Source organism: Gymnoscopelus microlampas (assembly GCF_963454915.1).
Source record: "Gymnoscopelus microlampas genome assembly, chromosome: 9".
Classification (NCBI taxonomy): Eukaryota; Metazoa; Chordata; class Actinopteri; order Myctophiformes; family Myctophidae; genus Gymnoscopelus; species Gymnoscopelus microlampas.
Window position 1 is genome coordinate 23079816 of NC_139946.1, and position 19121 is coordinate 23098936.

The following is a 19121-nucleotide window of genomic DNA, read 5'->3' on the forward strand; positions in this document are numbered from 1 at the left end:
ACAGGCCCGTCTGTCACCCCTCTATAATTATGAGGAGTGAGAGTAATGTGTTGTAGTATGAATAGGATTGTCGGCCTGATTGTGATGTATAGGCTTTCATTACCATGTCCGGGCCTGTGCCCTTCGCCATGTAGGAAATCCTATTTAGGCCCCTAATTTGGGAGCCTCCTCGACCGTCCCGGCTGATAGCAATCACAGACAGTAATTGTGTGCTGGGGCGACTGACAGAGTGGAGGCTCAGACATGGGGGGGAGAGAGAGAGAAAGAGAGAGAGAGAGAGAGAAAGAAGGGGGGTTATAGGATGAGGAGAGGAGGAGGGGTCTGACAATGATATATCCGCATAGTTTGGTACATTATTCAAGTCATCCACCGCTATGTCTTTTTTTTTTTTTTGCCTGTACCTCCCTGTTTTTTGGCGAATTGTTAGCACAACACTAGTTTTGGGGGCGTTAAGGTGGAAGTCACATTCTTTAGGAATGAATGGGAGTTGATGTTGAATTTGTAACGGACAGGTTGAGGGTGTATGGCGGGGGTGCCCCCTCATGCCCCTCACTCATTCCATTGCTGGTATCCTACGTAGCTAATTGGGAGGAGAGAGAGAGAGCATGCTAACTCGATAATTATGATTTATGAGACAATCTCCGGTGGATATTGCACATTTCCAAGCCTGATTTGACAACAACACGTAAACCAGCCCCCTAGCCATCAATATTTGTACATTTTCCATGTCTAAGTTGTTAACTTGTTTAGTATTTCATTAGTTCCTCTTAAAAGAGGAGTGGATCCCCACACCAACATTTATGTGGATCTGACTCCACTCATAGGCCCTCTAGATAATGCATGTCTAATTGACTCATTTAAATACTGTTTGCCTGCAGGAGGGCCCTTGCATTAAGTGTTTGATTGCCCTTGTATTAAACATCATTAATCCCCTCCACTCTTAATAAGGACTTTATGAGGCTTTCTTTAAAACTCCTCATCTACCTCTCTATTCTGTTTGCATAATTAAGTGGAATATTCAAAAATATGGAAATGAAGAAGCTCAGAGCATTTGACTAATGTTCTTTATGCAACAGAATTCTAATTATAGGCTACTCTTCCGCGTTGGGTCCTCTGCTTTGGTCACGGTTCGTTAGCTTGGGTCAGAGCGGGTCAATACCAGTTAACTCGGCTGTTTTATGGTTCAAAGTTGGGCCCACTGTCATCATGCTATACGAAGCATTACATTAAATAGCATTGGCTAGTGGACACTTGGCTTACAACAAGAGACATAAAGAGATACCCAAGGTCCTTTGTCCTGCGCAGTAAGACATACTGCAGTGAACTTTCGACAGTCATTACAGACACTGCCACTGTGCCAGAGTGCACCAGAGTGGGTGAGAGACAAAAATGTGTCTGTGTTTATAGCTTAACTGATCCTCTTATTCCTGCAACTCCTCCAGACTCTGTGCTCTGCCCTAATCTCTCCGGAGGTCTTAGTGGCCCAGGGTGACAAATGGAAAGGAGAGGCCAGTCAAGCGTGGGCTCTGTGGAGCAGCTCAGACTGAGGGGTCTCACTAAGCCCCCTCAGCTTCACCCTGGATCAACACTGTCATGGCCTACACTAACCCCAAGGCAGCCACACACACATGTACATGGGTATATGCATTCTACAGACATACACAGACACACATATACGTACGTACACCAGCACAGAGACATGTGCACATGCACAACCCAACACCAGCGGTGCACACTGGCACAAACGTGCATGCCCTCCGCTCCTACACATGTATGCATGCACCCACGCACATACAGACGTGAGTACACAACATGAACACATACTGTAGGTATGAATACATGCTGCATAGTACGCACGCAACAGTATTACTGTACTGTGCATTCAAACAGTATATACCCCCCCCCCCCCCCCCCCACACAGTCTTTCTCTCACAACTTCTCCGACTCAACTCCCAACAATCCAGGGCAGGCAGGTATCTCTGGGGTGTCAGCTCAGGACCGGTGTGTCTGGATAAAACCCAGTTAGCTCTATTTTACCACCGGCATTCCACCTCAATAACAGCATGTGCTAAATGACTGTAATGTAATGAGTGTGCAGCCGCACTCGGGCAGCTTTGACACAAGAGTATGTGAAGGTGTAAAGAAGCATCTCTCTCGCTCGCTCTCTCTCGCTCTCCTCTCTTTCTCTCACTGCCTCCATGCTCCTGTGCGCCCCACTGCCTCTCAGCCACGGGATCAGCTGGAGGCACTAATGAAACGTCAGTCAGGTAATTGAGGCTGCGGTGGCGGCCGGCCGAGCCAGCCAGGCAGCCAGCCAGCGTGGGTGATGACACTGGGACATGAGCTGCTACAGTATCAACCACCCCCCCACCCATGGAGATTCACAGGAACTTAGCTACTCCAAACCCAGTGGCGTGGAAAACATTGTATTTATGCTGACATATCCCTATGTCCTCCTGCTTGTGTTACGGGGAAATTTGAGCGATGAGTAGTAAGGTCTATAGCAAGGAGTAGACTAACCCACCCAGCTTCAAACACTGAGGAGGATGTTCCTCTGCCAGCAGCTCTAGTGAAGGGGAGGGGTCAAAGGTTAAAACCCTCTGTTATTGCACCCCAGAGTGGTGTTACCGTCCCTGCTATCCGCTGACCTGCTCGGCACCCCCCCGGTGAGTTATGGGTAATGTTTAATTCCCCTCGCCGTGACAGCGGATCCACATGGTAAATTGGATTTTGTGTGTGTATGTGTGTGTGCGCGCGTGCCGTGCAGGTAAAGAGACAGAAAAAGACATTGGCTGCTGACTGTGGTAGTTGGTGGTCAGCCTGGCTAACTCTCTGTGTCAGGTATTGTTGAGAGACCTCTCTATCTCTCACTTGACAAATCAAATCAGGACTGTGTCTCCCTGAGGGCTGTTGGTGGGGCAGAGTGGAGCTGGTCTATCTAAGCAGATGTGGTTTATGGCCTGTCTGCAATCAAAGCGCTGCCCTAAACGGGTCACTGTATGATGCCCCCCCCCCCCGCTCCCTTCCCACCTGCCTCTTCAGTTTTACCACTCTTCTAAGCTTGGACTGACAATGACACAAAAATCGAACCATATGGATATTGTGGTTCCACATGGGGACGGCGTAGCTCCAATGTGGATCTTGCGCTTCTTGTTGCCAGCCTGTCGTCTATGACATATCTATGACATGTCATATGACTCCAAATTTGGGCAAAGTTTCAGCCCAGTCAGAGCCCATTGACCTCCATGATAAATTGAAAGTTATAAACTCAAAAAGTATATTAAAACATTATGTGAAAAAGAAAGTGCTTTTGTGGCCTACTAGCAGCGTGGATACAAAATTTGGTACTACTGATCGATTTAGATTAGCTCTACACACAGGCACACACACACACACACACACACACACACACACACACAGACCCTCTAATAGACCCGCAATAAATGCTATCTATAAATGCACAGAATCTGTGAGTCTGTGTGTGAGTGCACGTATCTCGAGAACCACCTGACCAAACTTAAGTGGACCCACATTTTTTCTTTTGTTTCTGCGTATTGATGATGTTATATTGATTAAATCAATCATTCCATTACAAAATTAATCAAATTCAAATATTTCAAAGATATATAAAATATATGTGAAAGAAAATGTGTGGAGGTATTTCTTTATTCTTTTTTTGGGGGGCTTTTTCTGCCTTTATTTGATGGAATACAGTAGACTGACAGGAAATGGGGTGAGAGAGATGGGGAGTGACATGCAGCAAAGGTCGTCGGAATCGGGATCCAAACCCGAACCCGCATTAGCAGCCTAGGTGCCTGGACCGCTACGCCAGCCGTCCAGGCCATGTGTATTAAGATGGCCTTCTGGAAGAATGCACAAGAAATGTGGCAATGGCTCCGCATCACCACTGATCCCTGCCCAGTGCCCACCGCAAAAGCACCAACCTGAGTGACACACACTCAGAACAGACCTTCTTATAAACGGCTAGCTCTTACAGAGCCACGCTGTAAAAATCTGACAAAAGCATTGTATGATATTCAAAGGGTCCGTCTGCAACTACATTACAAAACCCCTTTTTGTTCCACATACAAGCAAGCACCAAAGTAAGGATACATCAATGGTTGTCATTTGGCAACACTGCATAACAGATGGCTAAAGCCAGTGACAAAAGGAACATCAAAGGGCTTCAATATTAGGAGAAGTCATCTTGCTATTTTGTAATGGTATGTACAGCACTCCATCTGAAACACCAAGGTCTATTTCTTAACAACCTAAACCCTTCCAGCCTCTTCCTGTCAAGGTGTCCTGGTAACATTAGTGATCTCCCCAGAGTGACACGGTTCCAAGGAGGGATGGGAGTCTAGATTTAGTCCAACTCTCTCCTCTCTACTCCACTTCCTTCTCATATCTCCAGGGCATGAGTGTGGAGGGTGGACAGTGGGGTTAATGCCTCGCTGTAAGCACTGCTCAGCGGTAGAGATTGGGTTTGCATTGTAGGCGGCCTACCCCCTTCCCCCCATAGGCGAAAAAAGATCCAGTGGAAATGACTTCCACTGTCCAGCCCTTTGGGCACCTGATTTTCCAATCCGAGGGTTCAAACTTCCCTTCACTTTGTTGTAGCTCGATGTCCCAGAGGGCAGCAGGTGAATTTGATGTGGAACTATGATTAAAAGTTTCCCCCCTCAAGGTGACCCAATTACCGGGAGAGAGAGGTGAAAGTCAAAGTGAGCGACATGGGGGCGAAAATGGGAGACGAGATAAATCGGACAAGTCTGCATTAGAAATCCGATCCAACGTCACATCACTCCTCAGTCTTTAGCAGAATTTGCACCTTAAATGTTACACTAATATCTCGTCATTACCTCTTTTTCCTTGGAGTAATCACTGATCTGACATTACTTTGTAGCAAAGCATCATGCCAAGGAGAGGGAGCACTGACTATCCAATCATTGTGAGGTCGGCGATTACCTCAAGGTAGGACGCATTTGAACATCACATCTGCTATTACCTGCCTCTTTCTTTATGTCCCCCCCAGTAGACATCATTCCTCTTAACTGTGTGTTCAATCACCACTGCCCCCCCCCCCCCCCCACCAGCGCTGCCTGCAGATGCCGAGGGACCCCCCACCCCCCTGCTGTGACAGTGACGTATGCCCGCGATTATACTGGATACAGTCCAATTATGATAAACAGCCATCTCACCTCTTAGGTCATGATTAAGACCTAGGCATGGGCTTGATAAAGAGATCCCATCACATCCAGATATAAGACACTCTTCGCCATGGCGTTCTGCCTCATGCTTTTCACATCAGCAATGTCCGTTTTACACGCGAGCGAGGGTGTGGAGCTCTTGGCAGATGGAGGTAGATGGAGGCTGTTCAGGGTTGGGCCGGTGGGGTCTTTATCATTTACACATGACTGACGATGCGTGCCCGCCCATCCATTCTCAATTTAGACCTCTATTCATTAATAGCCCCCACATCCTTTTTAGGGCTTATCTTACAGATACCTGCCATATGACTCTTAGAAAACTTAAGATGGGGTTTGAAGATAAGGCCAGAGACACAGATAGATAAAGTCACAGACAGAGAGCAAAAGAGTTAAGAGGACCCAGCTTGATAAATGGATGAGCAGCGATGAAAACAAGATATCAAAAGAGCATGAAAGGAGAGGGAGGGACAAGGGAGGGAGGGGGAGCGCTGAGCATTAATCCGACAGCAGCCTGGTGAGGAAGAGAGAGAGGAAGAGATGGTGAGAGAGAGAGAGAAAGTAGGAGGGGGAAGAAGAAAAAGAAAGATAGCCTTTCGGCTGTGTTCTGTCAAGGGAGAAATTACACATTTACGGAGGTTTTTTCAAGCAGCGACGGGTTCCATAGATCAAACCACTGGATTTACGAGCCAATTTTCAACATGAAATATAGACACAGAGAATCCATTTTACCCATGTTTACTAGTCTTCTCTCTCTCTCTCAATCAAATAACTTCCAGGGAGGGTGTATAGGTTTACTTTGGTAGCACTGCTTATTGAAGCCTTACAATGAAGAGATGTTACAGAACCTAGTACCAGTGGCCTTACAGTCACACTGACTTGCACTAATTATCATACATACACCATAGTGATTTTTCACATGAGCAAAGAATACAGACATAAGAAGGGTAAAGATGTGATTCTTCTGAAGACTGATAATACAGGGGAGGGGGGGATGGGGGCAGTAAAAGAAAATTATGAAACATAGCATCTCCTTATAGCTCATGGACAACTTCACACAGTACTTGTCTTTTACCAGGGAAGCCAAACCAAGCTATATACAATTTGCATAGAAATGAATGTCTAAGTAGGCTAAATGACAGTCATAATTGACATGCAATTAGCAACATTATGGGGGTAAGAAACCTAATGAAGTTTCCATAGCTGTGCTAACCTATAAATGCTCACTGCTTAATTATCATATTAATGAATTCATTAGCTGTCACTTAGCTTATATGACAGGTAAGGTAAGAATGTCATAATCTAACAATTGCCACTGCATATATGAATTTGACACTAATTGTTTCCGAGTTGAGATCTCAACCAAGAACAGAGACAGACATCTTAACCACTTGCAACCGGTTTCACTATTTTGGGCATGTCATTATAGGCTAAAACACTTTTTTTAATCTTCGCAAATTTGTCAGAACATTCAAAATGATCAAATATAGCAGATCTACATCTACAAGCTCACAAAGCATCACAATGCGACCCGTTGTGATGTAAACCCACTGCAGCAGAAGCCAAGCCCAACTCAAGGGTAGAAAAACACATAAACAGGTTTATTGAATTTATGACAAGTATAAAGCATCTTCAAGGCATCTTGAGGACACATGATGGCACACATCAGCCCCACACGTCTGTATCAAACAAGAGCAGCGGATGAAACCAAAATACAGTAGCAAAAAGAACAGATCAAATCTACCATGGGGCTTCTTGGCTAAACTGAGAGAGATACACAGTATTAACGAAATTAAACCTGGCATCCGTATTTTCATAACATTTTTAAATTGTCCAAAAAACAAAGAAATAACTTTTTTTATAACAAAATTAGCAGATTTACAAGCTTACAACGCATCACATTGTGACACATTGAGAGCTTGTAAATCTGCTCTGTTGCGCCATTTGTCTTATGACGAAGTATATGGGGCTTAAGCGAATAACACTGGCTTTTTACTGTGCAGAGGCTCACTCTGTTGGGACACATTCCAAGTGATAGAACAGGGAGACGGTACTAAGAACTAACAGCAAAACACACTTCCACTAAACAGCACGGCATGATTAAACTACCAAAAAGAAGTAAAACGGATTTGGCTGAACTGAACAGAGTAGCTGGAGGTCCACCCATTCTTTCACAGACTCTTCTTTTCATTTCAATTACCCAGCCGTTCCCCGCCTCTTCTCCATGGCCCGATTAGTTCAGTCTGGCAATTTACAGTTGATCTAGACTCATCTGAGCTCGAGCACTCGCTGGAGGCAGGGAGACACCAGGTAATGGAATGGAATGTCACTCAGTTTGGTGCCTTTGTGGTGGCCAGGGATCAGTGGTGGTGATGGTGTGTGTGTGTGTGTGTGTGTGTGTGTGTGTGTGTGTGTGTGTGTGTGTGTAGTCAGGTTGATAAGATGGGGAACAAGAGAAGTAGCAGTATCTCTGTGTGTCCAACTGTGTGATTCTGGTACTATATGGAGACATCAGTCTGTAGCATTGTACAGGAATGGACAGTAACGTAGCGCCCCGCTATCCCATGTTTCCTCAGCTTAAGCCATGATGCCCCTATGGTCCTCTCCATTTGACCAGAGTCATTCACATTGTCCCTCGTCCCACGCCATATACTAGTCAGTCCTCTCCTCCGCATCAAGGCTTTTTCACCTTCTTCACTGACGACGAGCTGGAGGCTGACTCTCTCCTTTTGCGCTAAAACGAAGAGACGAATCGAAAGTTAACTTCTGTGATCGAGACTCACCAGCACGTTATAAACACGGTCAATTGGCATTTCCATACGAACCATGTATAAAAGAAGAATATTGTTGGGTTTTACTGCTACCAAAGCTTTGCATTTCAGGAGGCCAAAAAAGGAGGTAGTATTATTTTCCTGTTAGACAGACGACCCCCCCCCCTGTTTTGTACATACTGTATAGCTTTTTTTTCCTCTTCTTTTTTTGTTTTGTTTTTTTGTTCATAGTGCTATCTTTTTCTGTATTTTTGAGCGGTGCAACCGCTCCTATAAGAGGGTTTGGGACCCATCTGTGGTGAAAGTTTTTCTTTCCGTCGTGAAAATGTGTCTTTTGCTGTGACGCCATGCTGTGGAAAACACGCCCATAGGCTAGGCTTTGCAGGACATGCTGTGATTAGCTAGCGAGACACATGATGAAATTAATAATAATGTAAAAAATGTAAGCACGTCACTTCGCAGGACGTGCTGTGATTGGCTACCAAGATGCATGATGAAATTAATAACTCATAAAAATCACCGCTCACTTCACACTGGGTGTGATTTTTGTATTGATATCTGAACTGTGGTGCCACTATATACGACTATGAATTGAATACCAAGGATCTCATTGGAAACAAGGCCGCAAGGACTTTTTTGAACAGACCTTTCAGACAAAGTATTTTAAATGTAACTGTGGTGTTCTACATTTTTGCCTAATAAAATATTCAATCAATTTCTTTGGAAATAATAAATATAATAACAAAAAACTGTTATGACCCTTGGGCTTAGGAAATACATTGTTTAACAAAAACAAATGCTTATTAAACAAAACGTTTTTTTCGACACACTGACAAAAAACGTTCCCAATGGACCAGACTGTGAAACTGTCGTTCCGTTGACTCACCGAGTTGGGGGTGAGCGGTGCTCCGACCACATCGATGATCTGCTCCTTGGCCTCCACCTTGATATCATCTGCTCCTGGCCAGGCCTGTGTTTCGGCTCCCGGGGTGGAGGCCACAGTGCTGTTCGAGTTGCTACCTCCGGTGTCCGCCCCTCCTCCCTGGGGTAGAGTGACAGCCGCCGCTGGCCCGAGCCCCAGAGCGCCGCCGCCACCACCACCCACTCCAGAGCTAACCCCAAGGCTGCCACCGCCGCCGCCCGCCTTTAAAAGGGCCTCGTAGCGATGACGCAGCATCTGCTGCTCATACTCACAGTTGCTGTGGGCCTGCTTCAGCTCGTATACGAGTACCATGTCACTACGCAGCTCGTTAAACATTTGAACAATCTCCTCTGTAGGCATTGGGTTCAGGTCTGGATGGACAGACACATAGAGACAAACACCAGAAAAACCTTTAAGTTGCACAAACGGTAAAAAAAAAAACAATGACCATAGCATGAAAGAAAAACAAAGGGGACCCAAGGGGCATGTAAGTAGTTATATGCTGTAATAAACCATGATTCTGATTAAGGTAATTAACACATTTAGCTATAAAACTCCTTCAATGTAATACATACTGTGGGCATGTCTTTAATATGCACATATTTGTCCCACTTCAGAGTGAGTATCAAGGGCTCATTTGCTTAATCGGGTACCCACTTGTTTGTACTTTATGACACGGTCAATATCATGTGCTTGTTTTAATATCAGTGATCTACTGATGTTGACTGACTGTCTGATGTTGCCATGTGCTCTTACTATCATGACCTGTGTACCCTGATGAAGGCTCACTGAACGGAAACATGTTGGTCATGTTGGCGTTTTGTTTTATTACGTTGCCACGAAACATTATGCCTTGGTTATTTTTCTCAAGTTCTCATGAAGTATTTAACATGACCAGCATGTGTTATGCATTAACCTGGTTTAACGGCAAGGAGCTGTGATCCATTAATTTACCGCAAACCATCAACCAGCATCCACCACTGAGTGAATGAGCGAGGGACCAGAATTTGCAACTGTCTGCCCATGGCGGGCAGTCTGCAGCACCATAGGAAAATAAAAATGACTGGGCTCAGACACTCTGGTTTGAATTTCTAATATTATTTTGGTATGTTGCAAAGACATAGTAGCCATTTGATACTTTTGGAAGATTTTTTTGTGACAAATTCAGGACACTCTGGGAAGAAGAGCACCTGCACAAATCAGTGTTGATAAGCATGTAAATTGGTGTCGTTATGCCTAATGTTTGCTCCATCGTACGACAATGTCACACGCTACAAATAGATTTACACGCTCACCACAAAGCACAGATGCAACGCGCCAAGCTTGCAAATCAGCTATTTTTGGCGCGTGACATACGATGAAGTATAAATCAGGCTTTCGGCTCATGCCATAAGGCTGAATTTCAACTACATGTTATTTGTCACATCATAGGTTTACAGGTGTGGAGGTGGTAAAAGTAAAATTATTTTATGTACAGACTACCCCACGAATGGCCAACACCACTGCGTTGTAGGCTGCAACGAATTCGTGCTTATTTTTAATGTAGCGTTACAACCAGCAGCGTGCTGTAGTCATTTTACACTCACCCACTCCTTGCTCTGTCAGGATCTGCTCAATGGCCTTGATCTTCTTCTGGCCTACCGAGCTTGGCAGCTTCATCTGAAACACACACACACACACACACAAATATGAGTTAAGTTTCCGAGGTTTCAAGGATGAGCGCCCCCACCTCGAGCCGTTTTAATTCGTATGAAATGCACTTCAACGGGCCAGATCAAAACGTCTTTATCCACTGGACTCTGTCTGACTGATTAGCTGGAGAAACACTCCACTCCTTTAGTGGTGCTAATGTAATTTCCATAGAGAGTGGTGGCTCCTCATCAGTCTTAGAGATGAATAAGCCTCGTCCGCAGGGTCTTACAGATATTAGCTGACCGCTAACAGCATTAATCATCATAGGACTAATGAGAGATAGCCAGGCCAAGTCAAACGCTTACCCATTCCTCACATCATACATCAAGAGTAGGGCTGGGTTGTCTTTGATTTTCTTTTGCCCTGTATCCATACCCTGTTACCCATGCCGGTTAAGATATAAGATCGTTTTTGCACTAGTTGTTTTGTTTCATTGTTAAATGTATTATTTCTTTTTTTATGAGATGGTAAAAAAAGTAAAACAAACATGTCATCTGCTGAAAAAACGAATTAACTGATAAGAATATACTTAAATATAGGAAAACACAAACGTCCATGCTAATTGCGGGGAGGCACTTTGCTCTGAATCCTTAGCATTCAAAGAGTCTTTAATTATTTGTATTTTGTTTGTAGTGTAAGAGTCATATGAGCCTTTGTGAGAAAAGCTGAGATTTAAAAATGTTGAGGGATTGTGGGATTTAGCCGTTTCCAGTATATACATTGTAGTTCCATTAATTGAAAACTGATCATGTATTGGATTAAGTCTTTTTTTTGTGAAGGTACGTGAAGGTACTCTCATGCACAAAATATAATAACTCTCTCTTTAAGACATAGAGCCAGCCCATTGGCATCTTAATTGCTAGACACTGTATAGTACACAAATCACAGTCTCTGCACTCCACAGTTGCATTAAATTCACTGTTTATAGTAGTAGTTTGAAATGAGCTGAATTATGCTTACCCTCTGGCTGCGTAGTGTAACTCCAGCCGACTTAAAGTCAGGGAATTTGATGCCTGCCGTCTCTGGAACTGCCTGCAGAAAGAGAGATGGACAAACAGGTGAGTCCTTTTGAGGTGTGGATAGACACAAAAAAGCATGTTAGTAAAGAGGTGTGCAGTTTGTGAACAAAGCCACTGTATTTAAGTCTTAATACAGACACCATTCAAATAGTATTCTAGCTGAGCAGGATTTCCGCTTGGTGGATTGCCATAAACCTATTCCAAAAGCATCCACCTCAATCAGTAGTTGCCAAGCCGTTACATACTGTAACCAACTAGCCAATTCTAGCACAGTCCCTCTGGATTATGGGATATAACAGCCGACGGGACCATCACTCCTGGGGATGGGAATGAAAAAATAAACAATGCGTGCGTGATAGGAGATCTGCTGTGAACCATCTGGCATTATTACCACATTATTCTAATAATTTAGTTAGGCTACATGGATTAACCATTAGCTCTCACTTTGGAGAGGCATGAAGGCCGTACCTGCAGGGGTAACAGTTAATGCATGTGCGACATAAAAACAGAGAAATATGTATATGGCTTAGTGCCAGAGAACTTTCAGGCCTGGATTTGTATTGATATGAGGGGCTGAATAATCTATACAGTATTGTGAAAAATAATATTGTGATACTCAGCAATATAGATTTTTTTTTTACAGTTTGCCCACAAACTAACTGGCTTGTTAGTTACTTGTGGGCATGTCGGTTTGGTGATGGTATATCACTATGGCCAAATGGAAATAGCAATCTTTATAAATACTTCATCTATGAATACAATGTCCAGAGGTAATGCTGGGCAATATATCAATATTATATTGACACACATGTGATATGAGACTAGATACCATTAGGGATATGGGACGCTTAAATGATTAACCACTATTTCAATATCATGCTGTGTTGTATGAGAACAGTTATTGGTTTATTTCTTTTCACATGGAAATGTCTTGCAATAGGAGCACATAACATATTGTCAGGATCATACCGGTTTTTCTGTTTCTCGCTTCTGTGGAAGCTTCTTCTTGGAGACCCTCTTTTCGGCTCGTCTCAGCTCTGTGGTGGTGTCGGCTGCCTTGATGAGTTTCTGCAGATCCTGAGCCTTCTTCTCACGCTCCCTCTTCCTGGTCTCGATCTTCCTCAGCTCCTGGATAAGGTATTCCTCTTCTGCCACCTGCAGGGCACAATGGAGAAGTGCTTGGTGAATAGTGGTGAGGAGAAAACTAGGCAAGCTTTTGACTGATGCACAAAAAGCCATTAGCTAAGGGACAAAAACAGTAATTGCTACATAACGTGACATCCAATTTACAATTTAGGCATTTAGCAGACGCTCTATATCCAGACTAGTGACTTACAGTAAGCAAAGTAAACACATACATCAAATGTATAAAGACAGTGTAGTGCCTCAGTAATCTAGGGTCATAGGTAAACCAAGAACCTAGCATCAGTCTAAACAATATAATTTCACAAAAATAAATAATCTGTACATTGCAACGATACAAACTATAGGATGCCCATTTAAATTACATTTTAGCCTTTGCATAAGACTGCATGGTCGTCAAGGCTAGGTCAAGTGCTACGAGCTAAGGTGGATTCTGAAGAGGTGAGTCTTCAGATTAGACGGACAATTGGGAGTCAGCAGTTCTAACTGCAATGGGGAGTTTGTTCCACAGTTTGGGAGCCAGAAGGGAGAAGAGTCTGGGACGTGTGTGGAGCAGTGTCCCAATATTATGCATCCAGTACATTACAACAACATAAAACATATAGTTTGTACTGAAACTTTGTACTGAAAGACCTCATCAACAGTGTTGGTATAGCAAGGTACACAGTTGTTAATGAAAATAAATCATTATCCATTTAGGACAGATTTTGGACATACATGGTCTCCACCCTCACACAGCAACGATATAATAATTGTTCCTCATGCAATACTGTGCTGCTCTTGCAGAGTTACACACTCTGTTTTTCAAAGCAACCATTTGTCATTGATTGGTCCAACAGTTTGAGAGATAAGCTCCGGACAGACATACAGACAGCCAGAGCCTCTTCTAGATGGTTAGACTCCGTCAGAGCCATAAAAGAAACCCACAAAAAAAACATGTTCACATTTGGCAATTCTTCGGATTCTAACTAAATGAACAAAGCGAGCTACAAAATGTGAAGTGACGTGCAAAATCCCTCCCATCATGGATCTCAAACTCCCCACATTTGTGCATTCGACTGATTTATGGCACCGTGACAGATTAAAAGCCTTGACTTGCATTTACATAGTACATAATGTGTCATCTAACTCTATTGCGCCACTAGGTGGCTGTAGGTGATCTAGCAACTAGGTATTTTTTAAGTGGCTGTAGGTAGTGGTACACTGATCATTCTTTAAGTAACATTTTGGACGATTAAAGCGGCATTCGGCAAATTTGTTTCACAGACAGATCCTGAGTATGGAAAATCAACATCAAACAAGCCTACTGTGACTGTACTACTACAACTGTGTTTGCGAACGCGGAAGGAGGCGCCTCCGCCCAAGTGGAGCATACTATGAAACTCTGCTCTCATTGTGTCTCTGTCTGTCTGTCTGTGTGCAGTATGTGTGCACTGCACTGCCTGTGTGCAACCAACAGAGTGGCGCCAGAGTGCAGTCAAAACACACACACACACACACACACACACACACAGTCCGTAAATGCACAATATTTTCGAGCTGCGTTCGCTTCCAGCGTTCGCGCGTCTTACTTGTCTAAAACCTTATGTTATATTATTCTATATTACCTCAGTCTGAAAATTGCAGTATAATTCTCATTTACCCCATTAAATCCGGGAAAGCATCGGTGTCATTTTACATTTTAGCGTTGGCTATTCAACAATAGCTGACACACACAAGCTCACACCGCATCACTTGGTGCCGCAATGCGAGCTTGTACATCTTCTATCTTTGAAACATCTTGAAAGTGTTTGAAAAATGCAGAATAATCTTGAATTACAAAAAAGTTTGAGAACTACTGATTTAGAAGGCATTTGTAGAATGGGCCTCAGGTCTTAGTGGGTTAGGGTTACATGGTTACCACTGACCTGTTCAGGCGTGCGACTAAACAGCTTCTCCAGCTGCTCTTTCCTGCGTCTCTCGTGGCCGGCATCAAAGATGTAGATCTTGGGTTCTGTCCCCGACGCTGCACGGACCTTAGTCAGCTTGCCACAAATGCTATAATAGCGTTCTTTCAGGTCCTCCACAGAGCGTTTCTGAAAGTGTAAATGAAAAAGAGAGCTCAAAGAAATATAAATGTCATCATCAAATGTGCATTTACATGTGTAACACATGTTTGGACATTATGCAGTATACCTGATTTTCACAGGAGCATCCCTATCTTTAAGCCTTTCTCCCGCTGTGCTCCCTGATTGGTTCATTTGTCCCGTTAATCTCCCGACTTAATGTGCAATGCATGCACAAACCGCAACGTTTTGCTGCTTATGCCTGTACGAGTGAGTAACAAATAAAGCCCTGATATTTGTTTTTACTTTTACTCATTCAGTCAAGAGCATTACAAGCCGCTCTAGCTATAGCTCTCTTGGCAGCACTGCACAGATGGAACCTGTGTGTGGGACTGTGTGTAATTACTCTGTATTGCTGGTGGTCGTAGCGATCGTGGACAACGATAAAGCGCAGGTCAAAGCGCTTGCAGAGGTCAAACAGGTGGTCAGTCTCTGCTTTGGTCCAGCCGTCGTCATGGAGATACATCTGGTATTCCTGCTCCGAGTACACTGGTACCTGCACTGCCTGTACAGGTGGGATGGGGGTTGGGGTGCAGATAAACACAGTGCTGTAGGTGAAAGGGACACTGACTCAACATTAACAGTCTGTCTAAATATTAGTTTACTGCTCCTGATAAAATGTTGTACTATTAATCATTTGTGCAGGCCTTTTCTTTCTTCAGTGTATTGTTGTGATAATAAGCCTGGAAATGGTTGATTCTGCTGTACTATTGGTATCAGACAACACAAACCATTTGCTACCTAGAAAGTTAAGCGCAAAACAATTGAACCAGGACTTTGGGCTTGGGCAAACTGTAAAAGGCCTGAACCCTTCTAAAAGCAACTCTAGACACTGACGGACTCAATAGCATGATGGGACAAAAAGACACACTTCTTCAATACCTTATTAAAGCGAGCAAAAGGGTAGTCCTTGCCCTCTTCAGCCATACGCCTCCAATGGTGGAATATGGCGCCATCCCGCCGAGCAGGGTTGGTAAAGGGCATCCACTTCCATGGGCGTACTCTCTTGCAGCCCAGTTTGGCCTTAACTGTTCTGTAGCCCTGTGTGGTGTCACTGGGCAGCAGAGGGGGTGCATCTCTGGAGACAAACAGGAGACAGTTTTGTTATAGCAAGCACATGAAATATCTGAAGTAAAATTTAAGCAAAAGTAAAGAAAAGCTGTGACAAACTAATTACGATACACTTAAGACGTTTCCACTGTTTGACTTGAAATAATTTGGCTCTTCATGCAATAACAATCATGTAGATGATGACGTGATTATTTTATTACATGTTTAATAACCATGGATTTGTTCCAGCGAGTCCAGTCAGTATAAAAAAAAGGAAATAGCCGGTCATAACATGAGGAGAGCGTAAAAGAACAACAGCCTGTGGCACTCTTCAGAGATAGTGATGACTCCCTTTGCACAATTACTGTTACTGTAAATATTGTAATGGCCCATTATAATATTTCCCTTATTCTAACCCATCAGGTTAAACTGGAAAATAGATGAAACAGTAACGTAGTAAAATAAGTAGAAAAATAGGGCCATCATGAATTAGGCTAGTTGCCAAGTAATCAAAGCTGAGACCAGGCATATAAAATGAAGCCCATACTTCTTGTCTGAATAAAGCAGAGCGTAGACCTCTCGGTGCATCCCCTCTGGCCTCTTGAAGGTCAATGTTTCTGTCGTCTTCTTGGCTTTTTTCTGTGAGGGGCGGTAAGGAAATATATTCACTACATTTTATAACTGCAAGACTTCCTATCTACTGCCCTGGCAGTAGTTCTGTTCTATTTATTAAATAATACTAAACATAAGGAAAATGAGACATGATTACTTACCAGTTATTGAGTTATTGTTAAATCATACAATAAACCATGTTCTTTAAAACCTGACTGACATTCATGTTACATGCAGGCCAAGTATTTACTTCATAGCTACATTATTACTTCACCGCGTGTCCTGTCATAATAGATCTAATTCTTATGTGGACACCCTAAATCAGTGATTTACAACATTTTATTTTCTTCTACAAGGACTCATTTGTAAGCAATAGGCATATTGGGCCCCAATACTTTATTTAGTAGTTTACAGAGAAAAATCACATGGAAGTACAGTTTAGAATACAAATTACAATGCATTTATCTCTGGAACCCCAATCTAAGCACATTTCCATTTGTATCCGATGTGGTCTGTCATTTGATCCAGAATGACTTTACTGTCTATATGTACTAACAGTGAAACTCTCTGTTATTTACTGGTACATGTAATTATCGACGTTAAGAAGTTCAACTATCAATTGACTGAGCCAGAGACCGCGTTGAATCCCTTCCAGTATCCTTGGGGGTCCCTGTTTGGACCCCACGTTGAGGAATCATGATGCTCTTTATATGAATGCACGACCCAAACAAAGGGGTCTTCCTCACCTTTTCTGAATTGATAAAATCTTTCTTGCTGATTGGAGCTTCATTGTCCCCTCCGGTCAGCTCCAGAATGTCCCTCACATCGGCACCAGCAGCCATGATTTATTATTTATACTGTCAAGTTACCCGTCACTACAAGGCAAATATATTTATTATATTATATATTATACAGGATATGTTATTATGTCAATACCCTGAACACTGTCAAAACACACATTAGTACATGGCTGTGCTCATGGCTAACGTTAGCTCGTAGCAGCGACAGACTAACGTTACACTGCGTCGCATTACTGTATCGATAAACGGTTAAAACTGTAACATCAATATCGACTAGAATCTTTTCTTTCTTCGTGAAAAGAAATATCAAGAACTACAATAACTGAGCTAATAAAACAGTTTGCCAGCTCTGTTGTCTGTCGTAGCATTCATATTAGCATAGCATCAGCAAGCTCACAATTTCCGTCGCCTATTGTGACGTCGTCAGTGTTGCCAGATTTTCCGAGAGAAACAAGCAACCAGGTCTAGGAAAACAAGCCCAGAAGAAGCGAGCCGGCATGCTTCTTTAAAGCATATACATTGGCTATTTAAAAATAGCACATCTAAAAAATCTTTAAAAAAAACTTGAAAAAACTTGAAAAATGTGGAATATTTGTGAAAATGTTTTCAGATGGGGGTCTGTCGTCTGCATACAAATACATATTAATTTGGCGGTCCTTGACTTGAAAATGAAACTATGGTTTTAATAAAAATGGGAAACAAGCCCAAATAAGCAAAACTACACTTTAGAAACAAGCCCAAAAACGCGCAACACAAAACTTCACAGAAAAACAAGACCAATGTCGCTTATAATATGCGGACGTGGCAACACTGACTACTACGACACACATGCCCGCTATCGCCCTCATGTGGTGCTGCCCTAACATTTATTTTTTGATTGATTGAATACTTTAACTAACAGAAAAAAAGCACAGAAAGTACAGTTCGATTAAGGTCTGCTATAAGGATTAAACCCAAGGAAGCACTATCGCTTGTTTCCTTTTGGGTCATATCCTACTATCATCATACTATAATTCTAGTAACCTCTGTAGTGGTGGTGAGTACGTGAGTGAAGATACCCGGTTCTCCTCACTGGCTGGACCAATTGCTCTGATTTTGCACACAGCCATTGACCATTACCATCTGAACGCAACTGTGAAGCCCGTTTTTCAATTTCATCAAATCTCAGCTTCTTATTAGCGTTTTTGTGTCAAACACTGTCGCCATGGTTACGGGGCTGCCCAGCTATGGGACGAACTGCCTCCCGGGTTGCCAGATCATGTGCGCATATCCCCCCACGGATGCGCTGCGCCGACCGGGTATGGTCTAGTGCAGTGATTGTCAACCGCGGTAGATGGTACAGTAAGTGTACCGTGGATACTTGCTAGGTGTACCGTGGGCTTTGAAGAACGTGTGAAACCAGCCCCTCGAGAACAATGGCGCGTCCATCAATCGATACGGCCGTCACCCGTTTCACACCCAGCCACGGCCGAGTCCTTTCAGTGCAGCGACCATCACCAGGAATGCAAATATGTTGCCACTGCAGCCTGTGTGTGTGACTGTGTGTGTGTGTGTGTGTGTGTGTGTGTGTGTGTGTGTGTGTGTGTGTGTGTATGTGTGTGTGTGCACGCTCGTTGTGCGCGCACGCTCTTGTGCCTCGTTAAAAAAAAAAGAATCCAGCAAACAGCTGGATTCTTATAAAGTAGTCCATTGAAGTAGATAGGGACAACACTTATTGTCGAGGTAAGCACAACATTTTAGATCCATTTTAGAGAGTTTAAAACTATCAATTCCAGTGGAGTTTGATGCTAGCAGTTAGCG

The 19121-nt window shown here is 43.4% G+C and overlaps 1 protein-coding gene across 1 annotated transcript; it reads right to left on the minus strand.

Annotated features, from left to right (window-relative positions):
• Positions 1 to 6787: 6787 nt before the first annotated feature.
• Positions 6788 to 18815, minus strand: dmap1 (DNA methyltransferase 1 associated protein 1). Its single transcript, XM_084066291.1, has 11 exons — positions 18695 to 18815; positions 17268 to 17396; positions 16457 to 16548; positions 15742 to 15937; positions 15206 to 15364; positions 14662 to 14829; positions 12581 to 12766; positions 11553 to 11624; positions 10487 to 10559; positions 8865 to 9271; positions 6788 to 7941 (listed from the first exon to the last, which is right to left on the minus strand). Exons 2-11 carry the CDS (start codon positions 17361 to 17363, stop codon positions 7882 to 7884), a joined length of 1509 nt encoding a protein of 502 aa, XP_083922417.1. The 5' UTR covers positions 17364 to 17396; positions 18695 to 18815; the 3' UTR covers positions 6788 to 7881.
• Between the last annotated feature and the right edge of the window lie 306 nt (positions 18816 to 19121).